Source organism: Gymnoscopelus microlampas (genome assembly GCF_963454915.1).
Source record: "Gymnoscopelus microlampas genome assembly, chromosome: 2".
NCBI classification, from domain to species: Eukaryota; Metazoa; Chordata; class Actinopteri; order Myctophiformes; family Myctophidae; genus Gymnoscopelus; species Gymnoscopelus microlampas.
This window is the reverse complement of record NC_139939.1, coordinates 27,514,486-27,534,485: the sequence shown is the minus strand read 5'-3', so window position 1 is coordinate 27,534,485 and position 20,000 is coordinate 27,514,486. Positions and strand designations below refer to the sequence as shown.

The 20,000-nt window shown below is 42.3% G+C and overlaps 1 protein-coding gene across 1 annotated transcript in view; it reads left to right on the top strand.

Moving 5' to 3' along the window:
- The window catches only part of ctnna2 (catenin (cadherin-associated protein), alpha 2), a 551,711-nt gene that overhangs the window by 524,600 nt on the left and 7,111 nt on the right, over positions 1 to 20,000 (top strand). The window contains exons 13-16 of the mRNA XM_084081928.1: positions 3,023 to 3,174; positions 7,300 to 7,413; positions 14,735 to 14,916; positions 16,693 to 16,798. Of these exons, the coding sequence (XP_083938054.1) occupies positions 3,023 to 3,174; positions 7,300 to 7,413; positions 14,735 to 14,916; positions 16,693 to 16,798 (554 nt within the window). The remainder of the gene's footprint in view (positions 1 to 3,022; positions 3,175 to 7,299; positions 7,414 to 14,734; positions 14,917 to 16,692; positions 16,799 to 20,000) is intronic.

The following is a 20,000-nucleotide window of genomic DNA, read 5'->3' as shown; positions in this document are numbered from 1 at the left end:
TATGTTGTTCCAGGGACCCCCCAGAAGCAAAAGTTCGAGTTAAAAATGTTCGCTTTAAAACTATATATATCCAACGATTTGCACACATTTTCACGATTTTTCAAAAATAGCAGATCTACAAGCTCATAGCGCGGCACTCGGTGCCGCGCTATGAGCTTGTAGATCTGCTATTTTTGAAAAGCCAAAGTGTAAAATAACGCTTTTTAGCTCAAATCAAAAAGTGACACAGATGCGTTCCAGGTCTTAATGGGTGCAAGTTTACATTTCCTGTTGTACATTTAGCAGAAAGAAGAGAGCTACAGCAGTAGCTAATCTGAGCATGTTTTTGTGTCAGGAGGGTGAGCGCCTCAGTGTTCCACTTAGCCTCACCTGGAGTATCGTACGCACACACACACACACACACACACACACACACACACACACACACACACACACACACACACACACACACACACACACACACACACACACACACACACACACACACACACACACACACACACACACACACACACAGTACCTTAAACATCTCTATTGTTAGGATATGGAAGGAGGCTTCAGGCTGAAAGGGAAGCAGATGGCAATAGACAGACATGCAGGCAGGGAGGGTATAGGCATCTTCAACAGCGCACCACTGGAGGTGGGAGGTACGAGAAAGCGCTGACGAGCATATTGCTTTGAGAGTCAGCAATACAGCATGGGCTGCTAGGTAAGACAGTTTAGCTGAGGTTAGGCCGTGGGAGAGCAGAGGAGTGAGTGAGGGGAGTGGAGGCAAGGAGAAGCGAGGTGTCAGTCTTAAATCATAGTGGGACCGCAAAGCCATCTGGTCAAACTAGGCAAAGCACTTGCCTCTAAGGCCAATATAAATCAAAACACTGACGTGCCCCAGCTTGAAGGTTTAGCGTTGCGCGCATGCCTGCAATTTACAGCGGTTTGCGTTATTCGTATGTGAGTGTTTTCTGCTCCGTGATGTCATCTAAACAGAGGAACTGAGGTTTAGATTTTCCAATGCTTTGAGCCCATTAAACGCTTCTCAGGGACACATGCTTTCTTTGCTGTGAGGAATTAAGCATTCGTTGTACTTCCATAACTTCTCACTTAATCTGTAGTTAGGCCAAGGAGGGTGAAGAGGAAAAAAAAAATCCATTCCTATGCAGTCACGTTTAATTCCCTTCATCATTTCTCAACTGGAATGAGTGAAATTGCTCCTTACCATCAGCAACTTTGCTCATTAAGAGCTCGGAGAACATTTAAATATTTCTATTTAAAACGCCTTACCAGCAATTCCCAAAAGCCTATTTTACGCTTCTCCAGTAAGTGGATTAAACTGAATTAAAAATTAAAAGAAAAACGGAAAGACTTTTTGTAGCACCTTTTATGCTTGCTGTAATACAGCCCATGTTTTATATCAGACGCGATACAGTATGTGGGCTGCAGGTACACTTTGAAAGGCAAGTTGCATAATTGATTTTGCTCACTTCACACATATCAATGGAATTATGAAGATGCTAATTAAAACAGTTTGTTGGAGTTCCTGCTGCATACTCATCAGCCAAGCTGCCCTATTAAAGCTGCACTATGTAACTTTCCTCTTCTACCCCAGATTCGAACATACAAACATTGGATGCATTGGAACACAGCTGTTTTTATTTATTTCCTGAACAGTAACGCTTTTGGACATAGCCTACCCAAGGTTTCGACCAGACAGCGACAATTGCTCAGAATTCAAACATTCAGTGTGTGTTTGGATATTGAGAATGTCCATTTAATTCACATTCTCCACAATTCATCGGTGAGTTCAAACGCAGAGCATGAAGACTGTTCCATTGGTTCTGGCCAGTTGATACATCCAAAAAACACCAACCATTTTCATGGCCATAAGGGACGCCGCTGTTGTTGCTTGCCTTTTGTTTGAAAGACATTGATGAATTTGTTTCCCCTCATCGGCGTTTTGATTTGACAGGCTAAGCTTGCAAGTCAGCGTCCTTGTGCTAACACACACACACACACACACACACACACACACACACACACACACACACACACACACACACACACACACACACACACACACACACGTTGCCGACAACACAGTCATTCACATACAGTACACACAACCACTCGCTCACACACTGTTTGGTGACAGACAGGCCAATCTCCCCTGTAGCATATGCCAAGGTGAAACAGCTAATTGGCGTGCAGTGTTGGAACGGTGCCCCGTCCCCTGTGCAGAGATTTGGGGTGACATCTTGCCTTTTTCTTAAGTGCATCAGCGAACACAGACTGACAGAGGGGGAGACCCTGCCACTGATGCAGACAGAGACAGAGAGAGAGAGAGAGAGAGAGTGTGTGTGTGTGTGTGTGTGTGTGTGTGTGTGTGTGTGCATGACCGTGCGTGCTTGTGTCCGTGCGTGCTTTGTGTCCTTGACTCCAGACAGTACACACTGATCAGTGTGCTATTGCCACCATTTCTTTCTGTCCTTTCTGTCTGGTAAGCCCCTTAGGGAGAAATATGATTTTCTTTTAACCCTTTAAGGCCTGAAGCCGATTCTAAAAATGTCTTCTAATTCCCGATAGTATTCTGATAAAAAACGTATGTTTCTATATCAGTGGTGCTCAAACTTTTTCATGTCAAGGACCCCCAAAATGATATGAATTTGGCCGCGGACCCCCATCTAAAATATTTTGTTCCAGGGACCCCCAGAAGCAAAGATTTGAGTTAAAAATGCTCGCTTCAAAATAATATAAATTTGCACACATTTTCTCGATTTTTCAAAAATAGCAGATCTACAAGCTCATAGCGCGGCACTCGGTGCCGCGCTATGAGCTTGTAGATCTGCTATTTTTGAATAGCTAAAGTGTAAAATAATGCTTTTTTATCTCAAATCAAAAAGTGACACAGATGCGTTCCAGGACTTAATAGGTTAAACTAGACACTGTGTATGTATGTCATTCCTCTATTTTTGTGCTTCTCTTTCTTTACCTATATACCACCTCTGGTGTAACCCCTTCCTCTCTGCAGTGATGCCCCGCTTTGCCGAACAAGTGGAGGTGGCCATCGAAGCCCTGAGTACGAACCCCCCACAGGCGTTCGAGGAGAACGAGTTCATAGACGCCTCCCGCCTGGTCTACGACGGCGTCCGTGACATCAGGAAAGCTGTCCTCATGATAAGGGTATGTGTTTAACGTGTCCATTTGTAACTCTGAGGATATACAATGCAGTGGTGGGAAAAAGTACTCAATTGCTTTACTTAAGTGAAAGTACCAATACTGCAATGTAGAAGTATACTCCGTTACAAGTAAAAGTCCGGAATTCAAAATGTACTTGAGTGAAAGTGCCAAAGTATTGGCATCAAAATGTACTTAAAGTACCAAAAGTAAAAGTACTAAAATATTTGAAAATAGCAGATCTACAAGCTCACAACGCGTCGCGATGCGACGCGTTGTGAGCTTGTAGATTGTCTATTTTCAAATAGCCTATGTATAAAATAAGGCTAAAGTGGTTAGTGTTTGGTTTTATAATATAAAAATGTATATCTGAAAAGTAACTAGTAACTTAAGTTTTCAAATAATTGTAGTGGAGTCTCTGAGATGTAGTGGAGTAGCAGTAAAATGATTGGAAATTGGAAATACTCAAGTAAAGTACAAATACCTCAAAATTGTACTTGAGTACAGTACTCGAGTAAATGTACTTGTTACTTTACACCATTGGTTACATTTACCCTAAGGATTTTGCTGTGTGTGTGTGTGTGTGTGTGGGGGGGGGGTGATGCTGTTTTACACTAATGGATATCTGCATGGTTATTCATTTTGTTCAGTGAGCTCTATTTTAGATAATGAGGTTTAACAGGCAGAAAAGGTCCTGTCACTCGGACCTTCATCAGGCAAGTGTGGCGCACCTGTGCGTCTCCGTAGATGTGCAAAAGGATTTTTTTCTTCTGTAGGATAATGAGGTTTACCTTGTTCTTTAAGACACCTCATTGTTTACCCAAATAATATGCACAGGGTGTGTATACTGTGAAGCCTACAATGCATTTCACTTTGGTCATTGTATAGGTACTAATACTGTGGCTGAGTAGATAAAGAGTAAGTAGCTGAGTGGGAATTGAGGCTGTCTGGGAATCAAAAGGTCATGGGTTCAACCCTCGGTGCACCCAGTGTCTGGGTTGAAGTGTCCCTGAGCCAGACACTTATCCACTTAAAACCCTATTAGTTCAGTGTTTCTCAAATTGGTTCGAGAGAAAGTGGAAACGACTGTATTGCTGTTATGTTTATAATGACAAAACATTGACACACTGTGTGTGAACCTGTTGATGTGTGAATTGTAAAGCCAAGTTACCTTAGAAACCTGACTAGCACAGCTGATAAATACCAATTTGGATGTGCTGAAATGTTATGGCCACAGTTTAATACATCTGTTCAGGATGCGCTAATACAAACTAATACTGACTGACTTAGTTGACCGAGGTCCCCCAGGGCTCTATACTTGGTCCGCTCCTTTTTTCCTGTCTATACCAAATCTCTTCACTGAAATGTGAGCATGTCGATTTTTGAGTGGTGCCAGCCACTCCTACACTTGACCGTGTGTGTGGGTCTGTCTGTCCGTCCGTCCGTTTGAGCACGGCCTCAACAGCTGCAGCTGATTGCAACACAAAGATGCAACCAGTTACACTAATTAAACACAAACAGGAGTGGCACAAAGGCACCACTCACTTCACACTGGGTGTGATTTTTTTTGTAGATTGTAGCTATTTTGATTATTTGCCCTAGAGTAGGATATGGTTAACCACTAACTACCCCCCTCCACTGCTCTTAATAGTTAGGGTGGGTAAATGCAGAACACAAAGTCCAGGTATGTGCAAATGTGCTTGGCAAATACCCCAACAAGGACACACTTCTTCTTTTCTGTTCTTTAATTTTGAGACCTTTATTTGAGACCTTTCATGTCTCTAGAATTTGGAAGATCAAGCATGAATTAGGATAATTCTGCTTCTTCATTTAATTTATGCTATATAACATGAGAGTTGGATCAATATTTTCTATTTATAGAATTGTTAGAGTAGTAATCTAATCATGACCAGGTCACATGTCCATGTGAACTTCACTCTAATATGACGAATGGTCATACTTTTCCAATTACAATGTGTGTGTACTGTACAGGTACAGTGTCGTCGCTATCGGATGGAAATGTATGTCCAAAACCGTTCCTTCTTCATTATCATTATAAAAACATCTTAAAATAGTGAAAATAGCCAATCCACGAGCTCCCAATGTGTCGCATCGCAACAGGCTGAAAGCTTGTAGATCTGCTATATTCACTACTTTTGTGTACTGAAAAAAGTTTAAACATGGATAATGTTTATTTTGTAAAAATCTCAATAGTAATAGTGTTGGGTTATCAATTACTCTCTACCATCTTAAATGCTTTAGCAATCATTATTATCATTAATCATTATTTACAGTATGCTGAACAAATAATTTACATTAATGTTATGTGTCATAAATCTTGTACAGATCATCAATGAATTAACTAAGTCAAATAAGTACAGGACTTATGAATCATATGTAAATGATGTGTTGATGACAGGATCACAGTTAACACTTTTCATTTACTAATATTCTACCATAGCTTATACAAATGATAATATAATTATACAAAAAACATATTTTATAAATGTTATGAGTTTCCTAACTCTTGTGTCTCTATAGGATAGGATGGTCCTTGTTTCTCAGCAATGGCATAAAATACAGTGACATTGAGTCATTGACCAGTGAAATTTTGTGGAATTCCTCTGTACAATCAATCATCAATCATTTAAAACAAATAATTAAAGCCAGCATGACATTTACTCCATCCCTTAAGCCTTTTTCATACTGTACATACTGTAGTAGGCCCATGGTAATTCATTTATGCAGCTTTATGCATGCTGGAAAGTTTCCTGGTGCTGTGAACAAAAGAATGATGATAATAATAATAACACAAGGAAAAGAAAAGAAAATCTAATTATGGAAAAATGATTTGATGTTGGTAAATAATGTATAAAACAGGCAGCTTTGAACTGCCTGGGACCAACTGGCCTCATAATCTTCTCCAAGTTCAATTACTTTCTGAAGCTACAACTTGAAGGATTCCAGCTTTCCCTGTTGTATAACATCATAACGGACCCTGTTAAAATGAATTTCTGGGCCCCATCTAATAGGGTTTTTTTTTGTGAGGGTGTATTTGCATGTGTTGGTGTAATTTTTCTCTAATACAAGCTGGATTACTGGTCCTTTAGAATTCCTAAGACAGGGCCCGTATGCTCAGTCAGTGGGATTTAGAATCCAAGTTTTAACTCTCAACTTCTTTGAAAGTTGGATATAGTCTTGAAAAGCATTGTGGCATTTTAATGAAAAAAGAAATTGTGAGAACAGTTTCTTCCTCATGTCTGTGTATCCACTCAAACAGCCACAGTGGCAGATAGATATAATGGAGCCATAAACAGAGCTCTACTTGAAACTGAAGAATAATTGTCGATGTCAACAAAGTTTTGAATCCTCCAACACTTGGCAGTGCCATTGTATGTTGGCCAAGGCAACAGGAATAAAAAGCCATGTAGTTTTTTACTGTAGTAACTGACCTTGAACAGTTACAGCAATTCTAATGTAATTGTTTATTTAATGGAGAAAGGTCATTATGTGGATTTATCACCAGTTTCACCTTTTTTGATTAACTCACAGTCCTAAGATTGATGCTGTTAATTAGACAAACAAAGTGTACAATTTTGACATTTAGCAGAAGCTCTTATTCAAAGTGACTTACCAAAGTGCAAGAGTTTTATTATTTAGTGTTTCATAAAATACCTGCGTTGAGGAGGTACTGTAAGAGAGGAAACAGCCAGATTCATCCATTTAGCCTCCTTTTCGTTGCCTTTTTGATCCCACGGTTGAGAGAACTGACTATCCTACTATCTGCATGTGAACCGCAAGTTGGAAAACAATGATGTAAGGGACTTGAAACCCCAGTGAAGGACGGATTAATTATTCATGGTTAGATCTAACTGTTTTAATTATGGGACATCTCTAGATGTCATAAGCCGTGTCAGAATATGTGTTCAATCTCACAACGAGAACATGGCAAAAAAGAGAGAGCAGAGAGGAGCTTTGAGGGTGACTTTGTGCCATGTGGACAAAGAAAATTGCCCCTTTTGCTCGTCAGTCCTGCAATTTTGTGATTGTTTTCACACCCTCCCACACCCCCCACCCCTCTCACTGTATAACTCTATAACTGTATAACTGTATAACTCTATAACTCTACAGACACCTGAAGAACTGGAGGATGACTCAGACTTTGAGCAGGAGGACTATGATGCTCGCAGCAGGACCAGCGTCCAAACTGAAGATGACCAGCTCATTGCTGGACAGAGTGCCCGGGTGAGTGCAAAGTCCCTTCACAGACTGGAATTCTCTTTGCATGCTTGCGGTCTAATACTAAATCAATTGCACTAAAGAATGTACATTAGCTAGGCAAAAGGCCAGATGATTAATCATAACGTTTACGGTAGCATGTTTTTTTTTTCCTGAATCAAACTACTCTTCAATCTCATTATCATACTGTGTCCTCGACGTGCATGGATCCTCATCATCTGCCATACTACGATGGGCTGATCCAACTAGTTCCACTTAACCGGCATGAAAGTCCATTTAAATTATCCTAACAATTGTGGTTGTTTTAAAATTAACCCTGTTTGATCATGGCAGGTGTAAAATTGCGGTCGCAAACAAAGAAGTAATTACCAAATCCCTCTCAGATGGCAGAAAGAACACAAATACGCCACAGAGCTGTGCCAAAGCCTCAATCGTCATTACTGGAGCTCTGGGCTTTGTGCACATTACTGATTTTTCACTTGGGTCTGGCATGAAGAACATTAAGAGGGTATCAGTGCTTGCTCGCCTCCAGTAGCAGAGCCTCTGGCTGTGCGTGCGTGTGGGTGCGTGTGGGCGCGCGCGCGCGTGTGTGTGTGTGTGTGTGTGTGTGTGTGTGTGTGTGTGTGTGTGTGTGTGTGTGTGTGTGTGTGTGTGTGCCTGTGTGTGTGTGTGCGTGTGTGTGTGTGTGTGTGTGTGAGCGCTCGCATACGTGCGTGCGTGCGTGGTGAATGGATTGCGGATGGATGGCAGGAGTGTGACTTGGCCCCATGCCTCTACCTGTGAGGCCTGTTGTATACTGCCTAGGCATTTTCACAGCCGGCGCACAGAGGGCGGTGTTAATGCATCTGGTTGTGAAAGAAAAAAAGGAGTCTGAAATTAACCCATTAAGACCTGAGGCGATTCTTTAAAAAAAATCTAAATCTCAACAATTTTTTTTTTTTAATCTGGAAAAAAAAAATGTTTCAAGATTTTTCAAAAATAGCAGATCTACAAGCTCGTAGCGCGGCACTCGGTGCCGCGCTATGAGCTTGTATATCTGCTATTTTTGAATAGCCAAAGACATCTAAAGTGACACAGAAGCGTTCCAGGTATCAATGGGTTAAACCAATCCTGACGGTATACCAGTTTTAATCACTGCGCCATGAAGCCCTGTTTTTTTTTTCTTTCTTTCTTTTTTTCCCCCCACTCATTTCACCTCATTTTAGAATACTGTATATCAATTAGTGTTAAAGCCAGATCCTGTAGCTATTTATCTATTAGCAGTTGAGGAGGCGAGGTGATAGTTGGGAGGAGTGTGCATTGTACTCTGTTAGATTCTTATTCCTCCATACTACAGTACCATCTGCAGCTATATGGATGAGGGATGCAGTCATTGAATGCCAAGCGTTTACAGAAACATCCTAGCCAATGTGGAATATACTGTAGGCTGAGGTGAACTATGAGTGTTCCATGTCTTCACTCTAAAATAGATTTTTACTGGATGTGTGAGTTCTGTGAACCAGACCTTGTGTTGGATTCACATTAGGTGTCCAGAAACACCGCGGGGATCCATGGCTCCCACTGTGTACCATTGCAGGGCCATCTGAGCTCTGAAGTAATGTCATCAAAACCACACCAAGGAGACTCACAATTCCAAACTGTTATCTAGTCTTCCTGGCTCTCGATGTGTTCTGAGTGGGCTGCTCCGCTTGAACAATATTTGATGGCACAACCTGTCCATTTGGCAAGAACTGTTAAAGGACCATACACTGTAACATCATGAGTGTTAATTTAACTATGAGAGTGCACAAATATAACCAAATGGACCCACCAGGGTTATAACTGCAGCCGCATATAAACGTTGACCGTTTTTTCAGTAAATGCCTCATATGTTTCTATTTGGTCCTACACACCCCATTCACTGCCACTCATGTTTAAAAAGTGCAGAAAAACACTCTCTGAGACTTGAAACTTGCTAGGCTCACGCAATTCGGCCTTGTGAAATTCACAGTGCAATTTATTTTCACTAAAATGTCTGTATTACTGTGCTACAGGCCCAACGAGTTATTGAGCAGGATTTTAATACGCTTGGAGAAAACCATTCCTTTCAGGTGCTGCAGTTTAAAGTCAAATTCTTTCTTGAAGAGGGCACTTTACTGCAAAGTGGGTTAGAAGTAAAGTGTGTTCTGAGTGAGTTAAAGCCAACGGTGGTTGAATTAATCAAGTGCATTAGGTAACATTTGAATATGGTTAAAATGTATATACAAAAAATAAATAATAAAACATTTTTCATAAAATGTTCTGTTTATGTATGTGGCCAGAGTTGCGAGTTGACAATGATAATGAACTTTATAGCACCATTCAAAACGGAGTCACAAAGTGCTTCATAATAGCAAGGTAAGAATAAAGCCATGAGGAAAGAGCAACTGCAGGAGAGTAAAGATCTAGATCTAAGTATAAAATACACATCAATTAAAACTAATATAGCAACACTGATTTAAACAAATTAAGTTAAACATGAAAAGGTATACGAGAATAAAAGTGGATAAAAGAGGCAGTACAAACTCTGAAGGCCTCGATATAAAAGTGTAGTTTTTCAGAAGTGAGTAAAAGATGACAGTGACTTTGCTAGGCTTAAATCCTATAATGAGTTGAAGTGACATTGGTGGGGACCTCATTAAGACCTGGAACGCATCTGTGTCACTTTAGATTTCCTTGGCTATTCAAAAATAGCAGATATACAAGCTCATAGCGCGGCACCGAGTGCCGCGCTATGAGCTTGTAGATCTGCTATTTTTGAAAAATCGTGAACATTTTTTTTAAAAAGATTTTTTTCAAAAAACTGTTAGGATTAAGAAAACATTTTTAAGAATGCCCTAAGGTCATAATGGCTTAAGTGCACATTATTTTAATAAGATGACTTGCGCCTGCTCCAATGGACAACAGAAAACATACAGCCTGCACAGAAATTCCTGTGAACAAGTCCCCAGCCTTGCACTATGCACATCCCCGTTTTCAAACCTATATGATTGCTATCATTTGTAGCAAGCGTTAACATGTAACACACACTGCACATCTGGCACATCGGCTAAGCACCTCATACAACACATTGATATTGGCTCATTTTTCAATGCCTAGACACCCGTTATTCCCACCGAGGCTATACATTTACACATATACAGCACAGGGGGGCGAGACATGTTTGCTGCTAACCACGGTTGATCTGCCCAGTCAGCCAGCCTGTCATATCAGGATAAAGCTGCGATTCCCTCACGGTCATGCCAAGAAGACACTGCGGGCTCTCTGTTTCTATTCAAACAGACAAGAAGAAGCATAATCCATTTTCTCTCCCTCTCTGAGCTGACACAAGCACACTGAGGTTTACAGCCATGATCCTCCAGAGTGTGAGTGGGTTGGTATCACATACAGGACACATGCATGATTTTAGTCTCTCTCTCTCTCTCTCTCTCTTTTTCTCTCTCTCTCTCTCTCTCTCTCTCTCTCTCTCTCTCTCTCTTTTTCTCTCTCTCTCTCTCTCTATCTCCTGAATTATACTTACAACGTAGTCCTGCGCTGGTGTCGCACACTGAAAATAGCCAATGTACAAGCTTACAACTTGTGAGCATGTAGATAGGCTATTTTTGGTGCACCAGCACACAACTAAGTATAGGCTTCTCTCTCTCTCTCTCTCTCTCTCTCTCTCTCTCTCTCTCTCTCTCTCTCTCTCTCTCTCTCTCTCTCCCCCTCTCTCGCCCCCTCTCTTTCCTGCTGCTCAGTATGGAGGGGAAATCAAATCCAGCGAGGTCCCAGGGGCCTTTGTTCCTACAGCTTGCCCCTCTGCTTGCTTTCCCTGTCATTTCTATCATCCTTATGCAAAAAAAAAGCTCACTTATCAGACTCAAACAACCGTAGTAAGGCGGCTAAGCAAAGCATACAAGGGTAGGCCCCGTACATAGTCACTGTCTTTATTAAAGCACGTGTACTGTACATGTACGCGACAGAGCGTGCACACAGAGAGAGGCAGCCACCCCTCCCCTGTTCTTTTTAACACAGTGATTGGATAACACTGTTGATAGGTCATCCATAAAATTGAACTCTGAGTGTCTGGGGCAGTTTATTTCAAATGAAACAAATTAAAGTCATTTCAAGACGCCGCTCCCTGTGAAGGAACCCGGAAAGCGCCCTCTCTCTCTCTCTCTCTCTCTCTAATCCCCGCAGACGGGGGTCGAGTCACAGAGTGTATTGGCACCGTGCTCCTGCGGACGGATTTGCCACAGTGCTAAGCTCCCGAGGCCTGCTCCTTGTTGTTATCAGTAAAGCAAGGGAAGGGATTTGGGGATAAGTGAATTCTGGAGAGAAGAAAAAGGAAGAGAGGGGGGGGGGGGTGGGCTTGGTTCACCTAGTGCCTTCCTCCCGCTCCCTAGACGTCCCAATTGGCTCATGTGTTTACCCCTGCTCTCTGCCTTTCTTTTGTGTTTAGAACCTCAGTCACCCCTCTCCCCCCTCATTTCTTTCTTTCTCTTTCTTTGCCACCGTTTACGGATTGAATTGGGGCGCTAACCAAATCCCTCGCACTCTCGCCTTGAACTCCCCTGATGCTTAATTTGAGGAAAGGCATTTCAATTTCAAATTGTTGGGTTTCAAGAGATTTCTTTTTCCGCTTTCTTCAGCCCGTTGGGATAGCAATTCTGGTCTGCCTCTCCGCATATAGTACAGTATATGCAGGAGATACACTGATACAGGGAAAACGTTTTTTTTCCCCTATTTTTTTCCTTTTCTTTTACTGCACTGCTCTACTCGCCTGTCCTCAACTCACCTGTTGCTGCGGTCAAAACCTGCAATTCTGCTCTTAAAGGCAAGCACCCTTCTGATTCCAGCTCCATACTGTTCAGTATAATTAGTGCTAAGTGAATAATTGATGCCTCACCAATTTCGTCCGGCTGCAGAGAAGATATGCTAATGACCGCTCTCCGCTTGAGTGGCCAGTAAAGGTATGGCGCTGAGACTGAAACAAGACCGTATCTTGCGGGGATACATTTACCACCCCGGTGATGGATGTTCGTCTGCCAACTCTCTGCCTCATGGCAGCATACAACCACCTGCGTCACCATGGATTAAGGCTTCAATTATAGTAGATGATAGCCGCCTACATGCTCAGCTACATGCATCATAAATATGTAATCAACAGACCATTACTGCCAGACTAAAAGAAGAGAGAAGCCTCACTGAAACCTTCAAGGTGCTTTAAATTCTTGGCACGCCCCCCCACCCCATATAAACCTCGACCCCTGCTGTGTACACCATAATTGCATGTTAACTGCATGTTTGTTAAAGCGGCGTGTGTATTTTCACCACACATTCTGGGTAATTGGACTTGGTAGCGTACAGAGGACACTGCACAGTGCTGAGTGTTCTTTTAACCACTTCAGCCGTACAATGGTGCCATGCGATGCTTTTATTACAACAAAACTAAAAACTAAATAAAATCACTTAATAACATGCCTTAAATAGGGACTCACACTTTTGCAGTGTACACATACACAGTTCCCAGGGAGCTGGTTGGCTGGTGTGCTTCTTGTGGCATTACACAGTAAAATCCCCAGTGTTACTTCAACTCTGCGAGTGTACAAAATGGCACCGCATGGAACCTCAGGGGTCAGTCGGGATGTTGCAGTGTAGGATTTCTTAAAGCAAATCAAAGATCAAAGTCCCGTGCCACTTGCTTCAGAGGGACGGTGATCAGTAGTCCACAGTTCAGGACACATCTGGTCTCCTCTGATGAAACAGCTGTGTCAGATGGCACTGCAAATAGCTACGCTGTAGCTCTCTCTCTCTCTCTCTCTCTCTCTCTCTCTCTCTCTCTCTCTCTCTCTCTCTCTCTCTCTCTCTCTCTGCTTCTCTATCACTCTGTGGTTTCAATTCCCTCTCTCTCTCTCTCTCTCTCTCTCTCTCTCTCTCTCTCTCTCTCTCTCTCTCTCTCTCTCTCTCTTTCTCTCTCTCTCTCTCTCTCTCTGCTTCTCTATCACTCTGTGGTTTCAATTCCCTCTCTCTCTTTCTCTCTCTCTCTCTCTCTCTCTCTCTCTCTCTCTCTCTCTCTCGCTCTGTGCTGTCACACGTCTCTCTGTCCTCTGCTCATCTCTCTCTAAGGCTCTCAGGGGGACAAGTCATCTATATTTTTTGTTTTCGTTTACCGACACACACCTCTACCAAGGGAAAGGATTGAGGCGACGCACACGCACTCTGAGCTCATTCTGTGTGCCTTCCCTACACCACTCACACACACACACACACACACACACACACACACACACACACACACACACACACACACACACACACACACACACACACACACACACACACACACACACACACACACACACACACACACACGCATGCACAGAGACACACACACGCACCCACACCTGCACACACTTTGCTGTGAGAGAGAAGAAGTAAATTGAGAGATTAGGGAATAAGAGAGGAAGGAAAGAGAAGGTGAATTGTTTCATTAAAAGGATGGCAATATTTGGAGAGTCATAGCAGGTGCAGTTAAAACACTATAAGGGCGATCTGCTGAAATGAATAGATCATTCCTTTTTAAACGCACCCCCACCCCACCCCACCCCGCCCGCACCACACCACCTCCCATTCCCCCGCCTCCTTCTCGCTCTCTCTCATTCTGGAGTCAATAGAATCGACCTAATGGTAGCCAGGTTACTCCTCCTTCCATCTCACCTCCCTGACATAATGTTGAACAAATGCATTATTCATTCTCTGGTCTAAGAAGCAAAGTAATTATACATTTATCTTCCAAATAATACAGAGTTCCAAATGTGCCTGTGACCTTGCCATAAGATTTATGCCATTTTGGGCCTGCCCCTAATGGCCTCTGAGAGAGCAAATGTATTCTCACTCGGAGGAAGATGAAGGCAAAAAAAAAATGGATTTTCTCTTCATAAGTATAAGATGTCACAGGGTTTAGAAAGGTCCAGTCATTAATTGTAAAGTTTGGGACTTTATTTTGAAGCATTTTCAGGAGGGCAAGGGACATTCAGTATCCAAACTCTGTCCAATTTTACTGGTGAGCAGATTAAGAAGTAGACTGAGCAAGAGGCCAGAAAAAAAAAGTTTCTTATCTGTACTTCTTTTTTACAAAGGGTGATGCAGCTCTCCATTTGATGTGTCATAATGACACTTTGACTTAGGACAGCAGATTTTTGTCCAATTGCTTATTTTCCACTTCCACTTTCCATCAGCACTCTCTCCTTCACCATCTCACCCCTTCTCCTCCCAGTTCACTCACTCACATATTCTTTGATGTCCAAATCCTCTGTGTCACCTGCAGGCCATCATGGCCCAGCTGCCCCAGGAGGAGAAAGCCAAGATTGCTGAGCAGGTGGAGAGCTTCAGGCAGGAGAAGTGCAAGCTGGATGCTGAGGTGGCCAAGTGGGATGACAATGGCAATGACATCATCGTGCTGGCCAAGCAGATGTGTATGATCATGATGGAGATGACAGACTTCACCAGGTAAATGCGAGAAAGTGACACTGAGTGCCACCGCTCTCCTCCTAAAAGCCTTTTATTGTTAGACCCATTTGCTCTGGTGAAAGCAATGGTTGATTGCTGTCTCATCATTGTGTCTGCAGGATAATGGATAAAAGCTATCTGTCTTGTTGCAGAATTTGTCCGACCCAACTAAAGAAGTTTCAGGGCCAAGTCTTTTTTTTCCTTCTTTTTTTCTCTTTCAGTTGTTTTGTGCAGCGACTGCACCAACTGAATGTACTGTATGCTCTGTCGCGTCGCATGGCGCGGCTGCGATGCATTGTGAGCTTGTATGTCTGCTATTTTTTGCTGCGCGACGAAGTATGAATCAGTCATAAATCTGAGTGGCCAGCGCCCCATGTGCAGGCTTGAATTGGAGTACACACAGAACAGCTTTGCACCAACACATGGTTCTGGTGGAGAGGCCTCGATCCAGGCTACCTTCATTTGGATTGGAATACAGTGTTGTTTGGTAGACAAGAATGGTTGATCCAGGAGCATTTACCATCTTGTTGGTTTATGTTTACAGAAGGCCGACAGCTTTTCCTCTCAGTCTCCCTCCATCTGGGCTCTACAGTACATGTCTGGCCTGGTCCTCAGCTGACTAATCTCTTTCCAATGCATGGTGTGATTCAGTGCGCAGCTATATGGCACAGCCCAAATGTATAGGTGTACTTTAGTGATCTTTGATTATGGTCCCGGTGCTGTGCCTGTCTCCCTGCTCGCTGACGATGACCCCTGGGGCAGTGTAGAAAACATCACAGTCGATCAATCTTCTGTGTGTAATACACCCTTTTCACAGCAGAGAGATGAGGCATAAACACAGCTGAATGTCATAACATTAATTATTTAAGCAATATTACACAAGGGGGTGCGCTTTACCGTCATTGTTGGCACAACAGTGATGCGGTAAGCATCCGTGAGCGACACTGAAGTGCCAATAATGATGGTAAAGCACACCCTCTTGTATAATATTGTAATATTATACAACTATAACTACAAAATAAAACATTTTCATATTGCGAGGCAATTCTTCGTCCTCAAAGTAAAAAAAAACCCTGTTATCACAGTTTTCCTGGAAATATATGGGGTCTGACTGAGACATTAACTAGTCCCTGTTGAGACAGCGAGCCCATCTTGAGCTAGTGGGCCTAACTAGAGACTGTTATTTCTCAAACTGAATATATACCACACAGAAAAACAAAACTTTCCTGTGTGTGAGCTTCACATACATTTTTTTTACTTGTAGTGCTAGTGCTGCGTCACCTAGTCATCTAATGCACAGTAAAATCCGGTGAGGAATTTACTGTGTAATGTCAAGGCTGAACAGTTGGCTATATTTATAATCAGTGGCGAAGTGATATTTATAGTGATGAGGCCATTTTCATTTCAGCACAGCTAGGTGTGCTGTCATGCTGATTTGAGCACGACTGGGGAGCCTATTTCGCCCAATCAGATTGGCCAGAAGTACCATGTCTTATAATTAGGTGCTACTGTGTGCCAGCATGGACAGCTCCTGTACAGTTAACTTCATGCTGGCACTCACCTAAATGAAACACACCCACAATTATCGTTATTACCTTCAGCCGTGTTTATCTGTCAAAATGTCTGCTTTGAAAAGGGTCCATTGGTAATTTCCTGTGGTTAACGTAAGTTGTGCTAATGAAGACCAGAACGAAGACCCTTGACACATATCTCGATCTCACATGCTGTCTCTCCCTCCCTCCTCCCTCTTTTGCCATTCCTTCCACACTTTTCCAGAGGTAAAGGCCCCTTAAAGAATTCCTCAGATGTCATCAATGCAGCTAAGAAGATTGCTGAGGCTGGCTCCAGGATGGACAAATTGGCCCGCGCTGTCGCAGACCAGGTACCCTTGTTCGTGTGTTTGTGTCAGCTATTGAGTTGAGTCATAGTTTCGAGAAATATTAAAGTGTGTCCTGGACTCCCTGTGCAGTTGTTGTGGAGAGGAGGATTTCTGTTAGCAGTAGGTGGGCATGGCCAGTGATGGTCTTAACCCATTAAGACCTGAGGCGATTCTTTAAAAAAATCTAAATCATAACATTTTTTGAAAAAAAATCAAAAAAAAAATCAAGATTTTTCAAAAATAGCAGATCTACAAGCTCATAGCGCGGCACTCGGTGCCGCGCTATGAGCTTGTAGATCTGCTATTTTTGAATAGCCAAAGACATCTAAAGTGACACAGATGCGTTCCAGGTATCAATGGGTTAATGGGCACTGATGTGCCCAGCTGGAACAGTGGGCCATCTTGCTGTGTGACTGTGTCTCCTGAAGGGACCAACACTGAGAAAGCAAGTGAACAGAACTGAATCGTGCGATATAATTGGCTCCCAACCAAAGTGTTGCATTAATTGTCAGTTGAGTACACTTCCACAATAGATGCAGATGCAGATTGTTTTAATAAGGAATCAATCAATGTTGCACCAGGGGAAGATAGAAGTTAGATAAGAAAAAGGAGGTGCATAATGTGTGCTGTATGTGCATGTGTGGGTGCATGCACGGTGTGCATCGGCGTGTTTGTGTCTGTCTATACACGTAGCAGATGGAGTGGGGAATTTAAAATTGCCAAGAGTACTGCAGGTAATGAAGTATGTGCTACTTCATTTGATTTATCTCTAACAACCGGTGAGAATTAACCTCATGCACAAAAACCTATTGATTCATTACGACTTCTTGTTGCAGCCCCTAACTGGAACGGTAGTTTGTTTGCCAGCCCGCAAATAATTATTCTCAACATGTTTCAATATAAGTTCATCCTCTGAGCTTTATTCCTATAGGAGCACCAGTGCACTTAAATGAAAAAGAAAAGCAGGGTGCACATATCACAATTATCTAAATCCCTTTCAGAATTACTCATTTGTTTGCTTATTAAACAGTCATGTGTTGTAATTTCAACAAAGTAACTATATGTCCACTTTTATATCCTGCATGTTATACTCAAAAAGTACCAATGTTTGTTTACTTTCTTGTGTAGTAGTACACATAACAAGTCTACAGTAATAACATCACATAGCGTGATTCATATCAGCTGAACAGAAACTAGCTTTTGTAAAAACTATATCACATGCACATGTGCTGCTTAAAGCCTGATTTATAAACAATGTTGTACACTGGTGTCCCTTGGCTCATTTTAGATTTGAAAATCAGTTATTTTTGGCAAGCAACACTGCCATACAATGAAGTACTGTATAAACTGTCACATTGCTGTTGCATTTAGGAGTGTATCACAACCAAAGCCCTAAATAGTGGTTTCAGTGTTTTAGATTAAAATCTAAAAGAATATTTGAAAGAGTGGGTGAGGTGAAATAGAGATTTTAAAAAAAAGAGTCAGGATTTTCTGTTAGTATGGCATGTGACTTCTACGGTTACACATCTGCATGTGAAGCCTTTTAGCAGTGGGTAAGTGCATCTCTGTATTTCTGAACAGCAGGGGTGTGAAAAAATAAACGGTTCGAAATGCGAAATATACTTCAGACGAAAATTTCAATCAAAACTATTCATAGTTGATGCCTCATATACACTGTACAGGTTTTATTTTTGGGAAGGAATAAAAGGAGCTTTAGTCGGGTGTGTTTTTCAGAGAGAGAGGTAGACGTGCGTGTGTGTGTGTGCGTGTGTGTGTGTGTGTGTGTGTGTGTGTGTGTGTGTGTGTGTGTGTGTCTGTGTGTGTGTGTGTGTGTGTGTGTGTGTGTGTCTGTGTCTGTGTCTGTGTCTGTGTGTGTGTGTGTGTGTGTGTGTGTGTGTGTGTGTGTGTGTGTGCGTGCGTGCGTGCGTGTGCGCGCGCGTGCCCACAGTGAAATCCTCTGTTAATTCAACTTTGAGAGTGTACAAATGGAACCAAATTTGTTCACTCTCTGAGATGCAAATGAATAAATTAACTCAGAGGTGTGTATGTGTGTGTGTGCGTGCCGTGTGTGCGCGTGAGATGGACAGCCTTCATAAGGGTTCGGGTGGGAGTGAGTCTGGCAAATCACTGGCAGATCCTCTGCCTGTATCAACAGTTGCTGTAATGAACGGAACAGGTGGCTTGCCATTTTTAATTCTCGCTTAAACGGGTTCCTAGGCTACTGTTTGCTAAATATTCACAGCCTTCTGTCAGCCTACCAGAGACATCAGACCTGGGCGCAGGACGTACAGTAACTTAATAGCCTGTGAATCCTTTCCAACGGAAACATGTTTTATCTATAAAAAGTATTTTCTTGTGATGCTTTAAGGACATCTGTTAGCCAGGCCAACCCACATCCTTTTTTAATGCAGTAGCATATTAAAATTTAAAGCGTCGAATGTTTATCAAACTCTTTATTGGATTGTGAAGAAAATACACGCTAGCATTATGTGTATTTGTATTTATTTATTTTTCTCTTGAAGAGGACAAGTATTTTGCATTTGCACATTGTGGTCGGTAACCTGTAGTTGACAGGAGCACTGAAGCATGTCTTAAGGCCGCTCCTCTGGAGTAGGATAGGTCCCTTAAGTAGCAAACCTTGTCTCAGTGACTCCATGTCAGCCCTATTGATGAACACATGTGGAGTAAGGGGTCATTCAGTGGATCCGTGTGATGGGATGGGGCATGAGTGAGGCTGGGGGATTCAAGCCTAATTTATACTTTGTTGCATGACTGTGTCGCTAGGCGGTCATACGGCAAGGTATAAATTAGGCTGTACTCGCGCACAGTGGTGGAAGAAGTACTTAAGTAAAAGTATCGATACCCCAATGTAGAAATGCTCTGTGACAAAGTACTCATCATTATGCAGTTTTCAAAATGTATCCACCTGTTTCCTAGGCTTGTGTTTTCCACTTCCTGTCGGATTTCATTGGATATCATTAGTCATCTGACCGGTTTCATTGGATTTCATTGGATCAAAAGACAGGAAGTGGAACACAGTGAAAAGCCTAGGAAACAGGTGGATACAACTCTTTTGAAAATAGCAGATCTGCAAGCACACAACACATCGCAGTGCGACACGTTGTGAGCTTGTAGATATAGGCTTGTAGATAGGCTATATTTTAAAATAATTGTAAAAGTACAATATTTGCCTCTGAGATGTAGT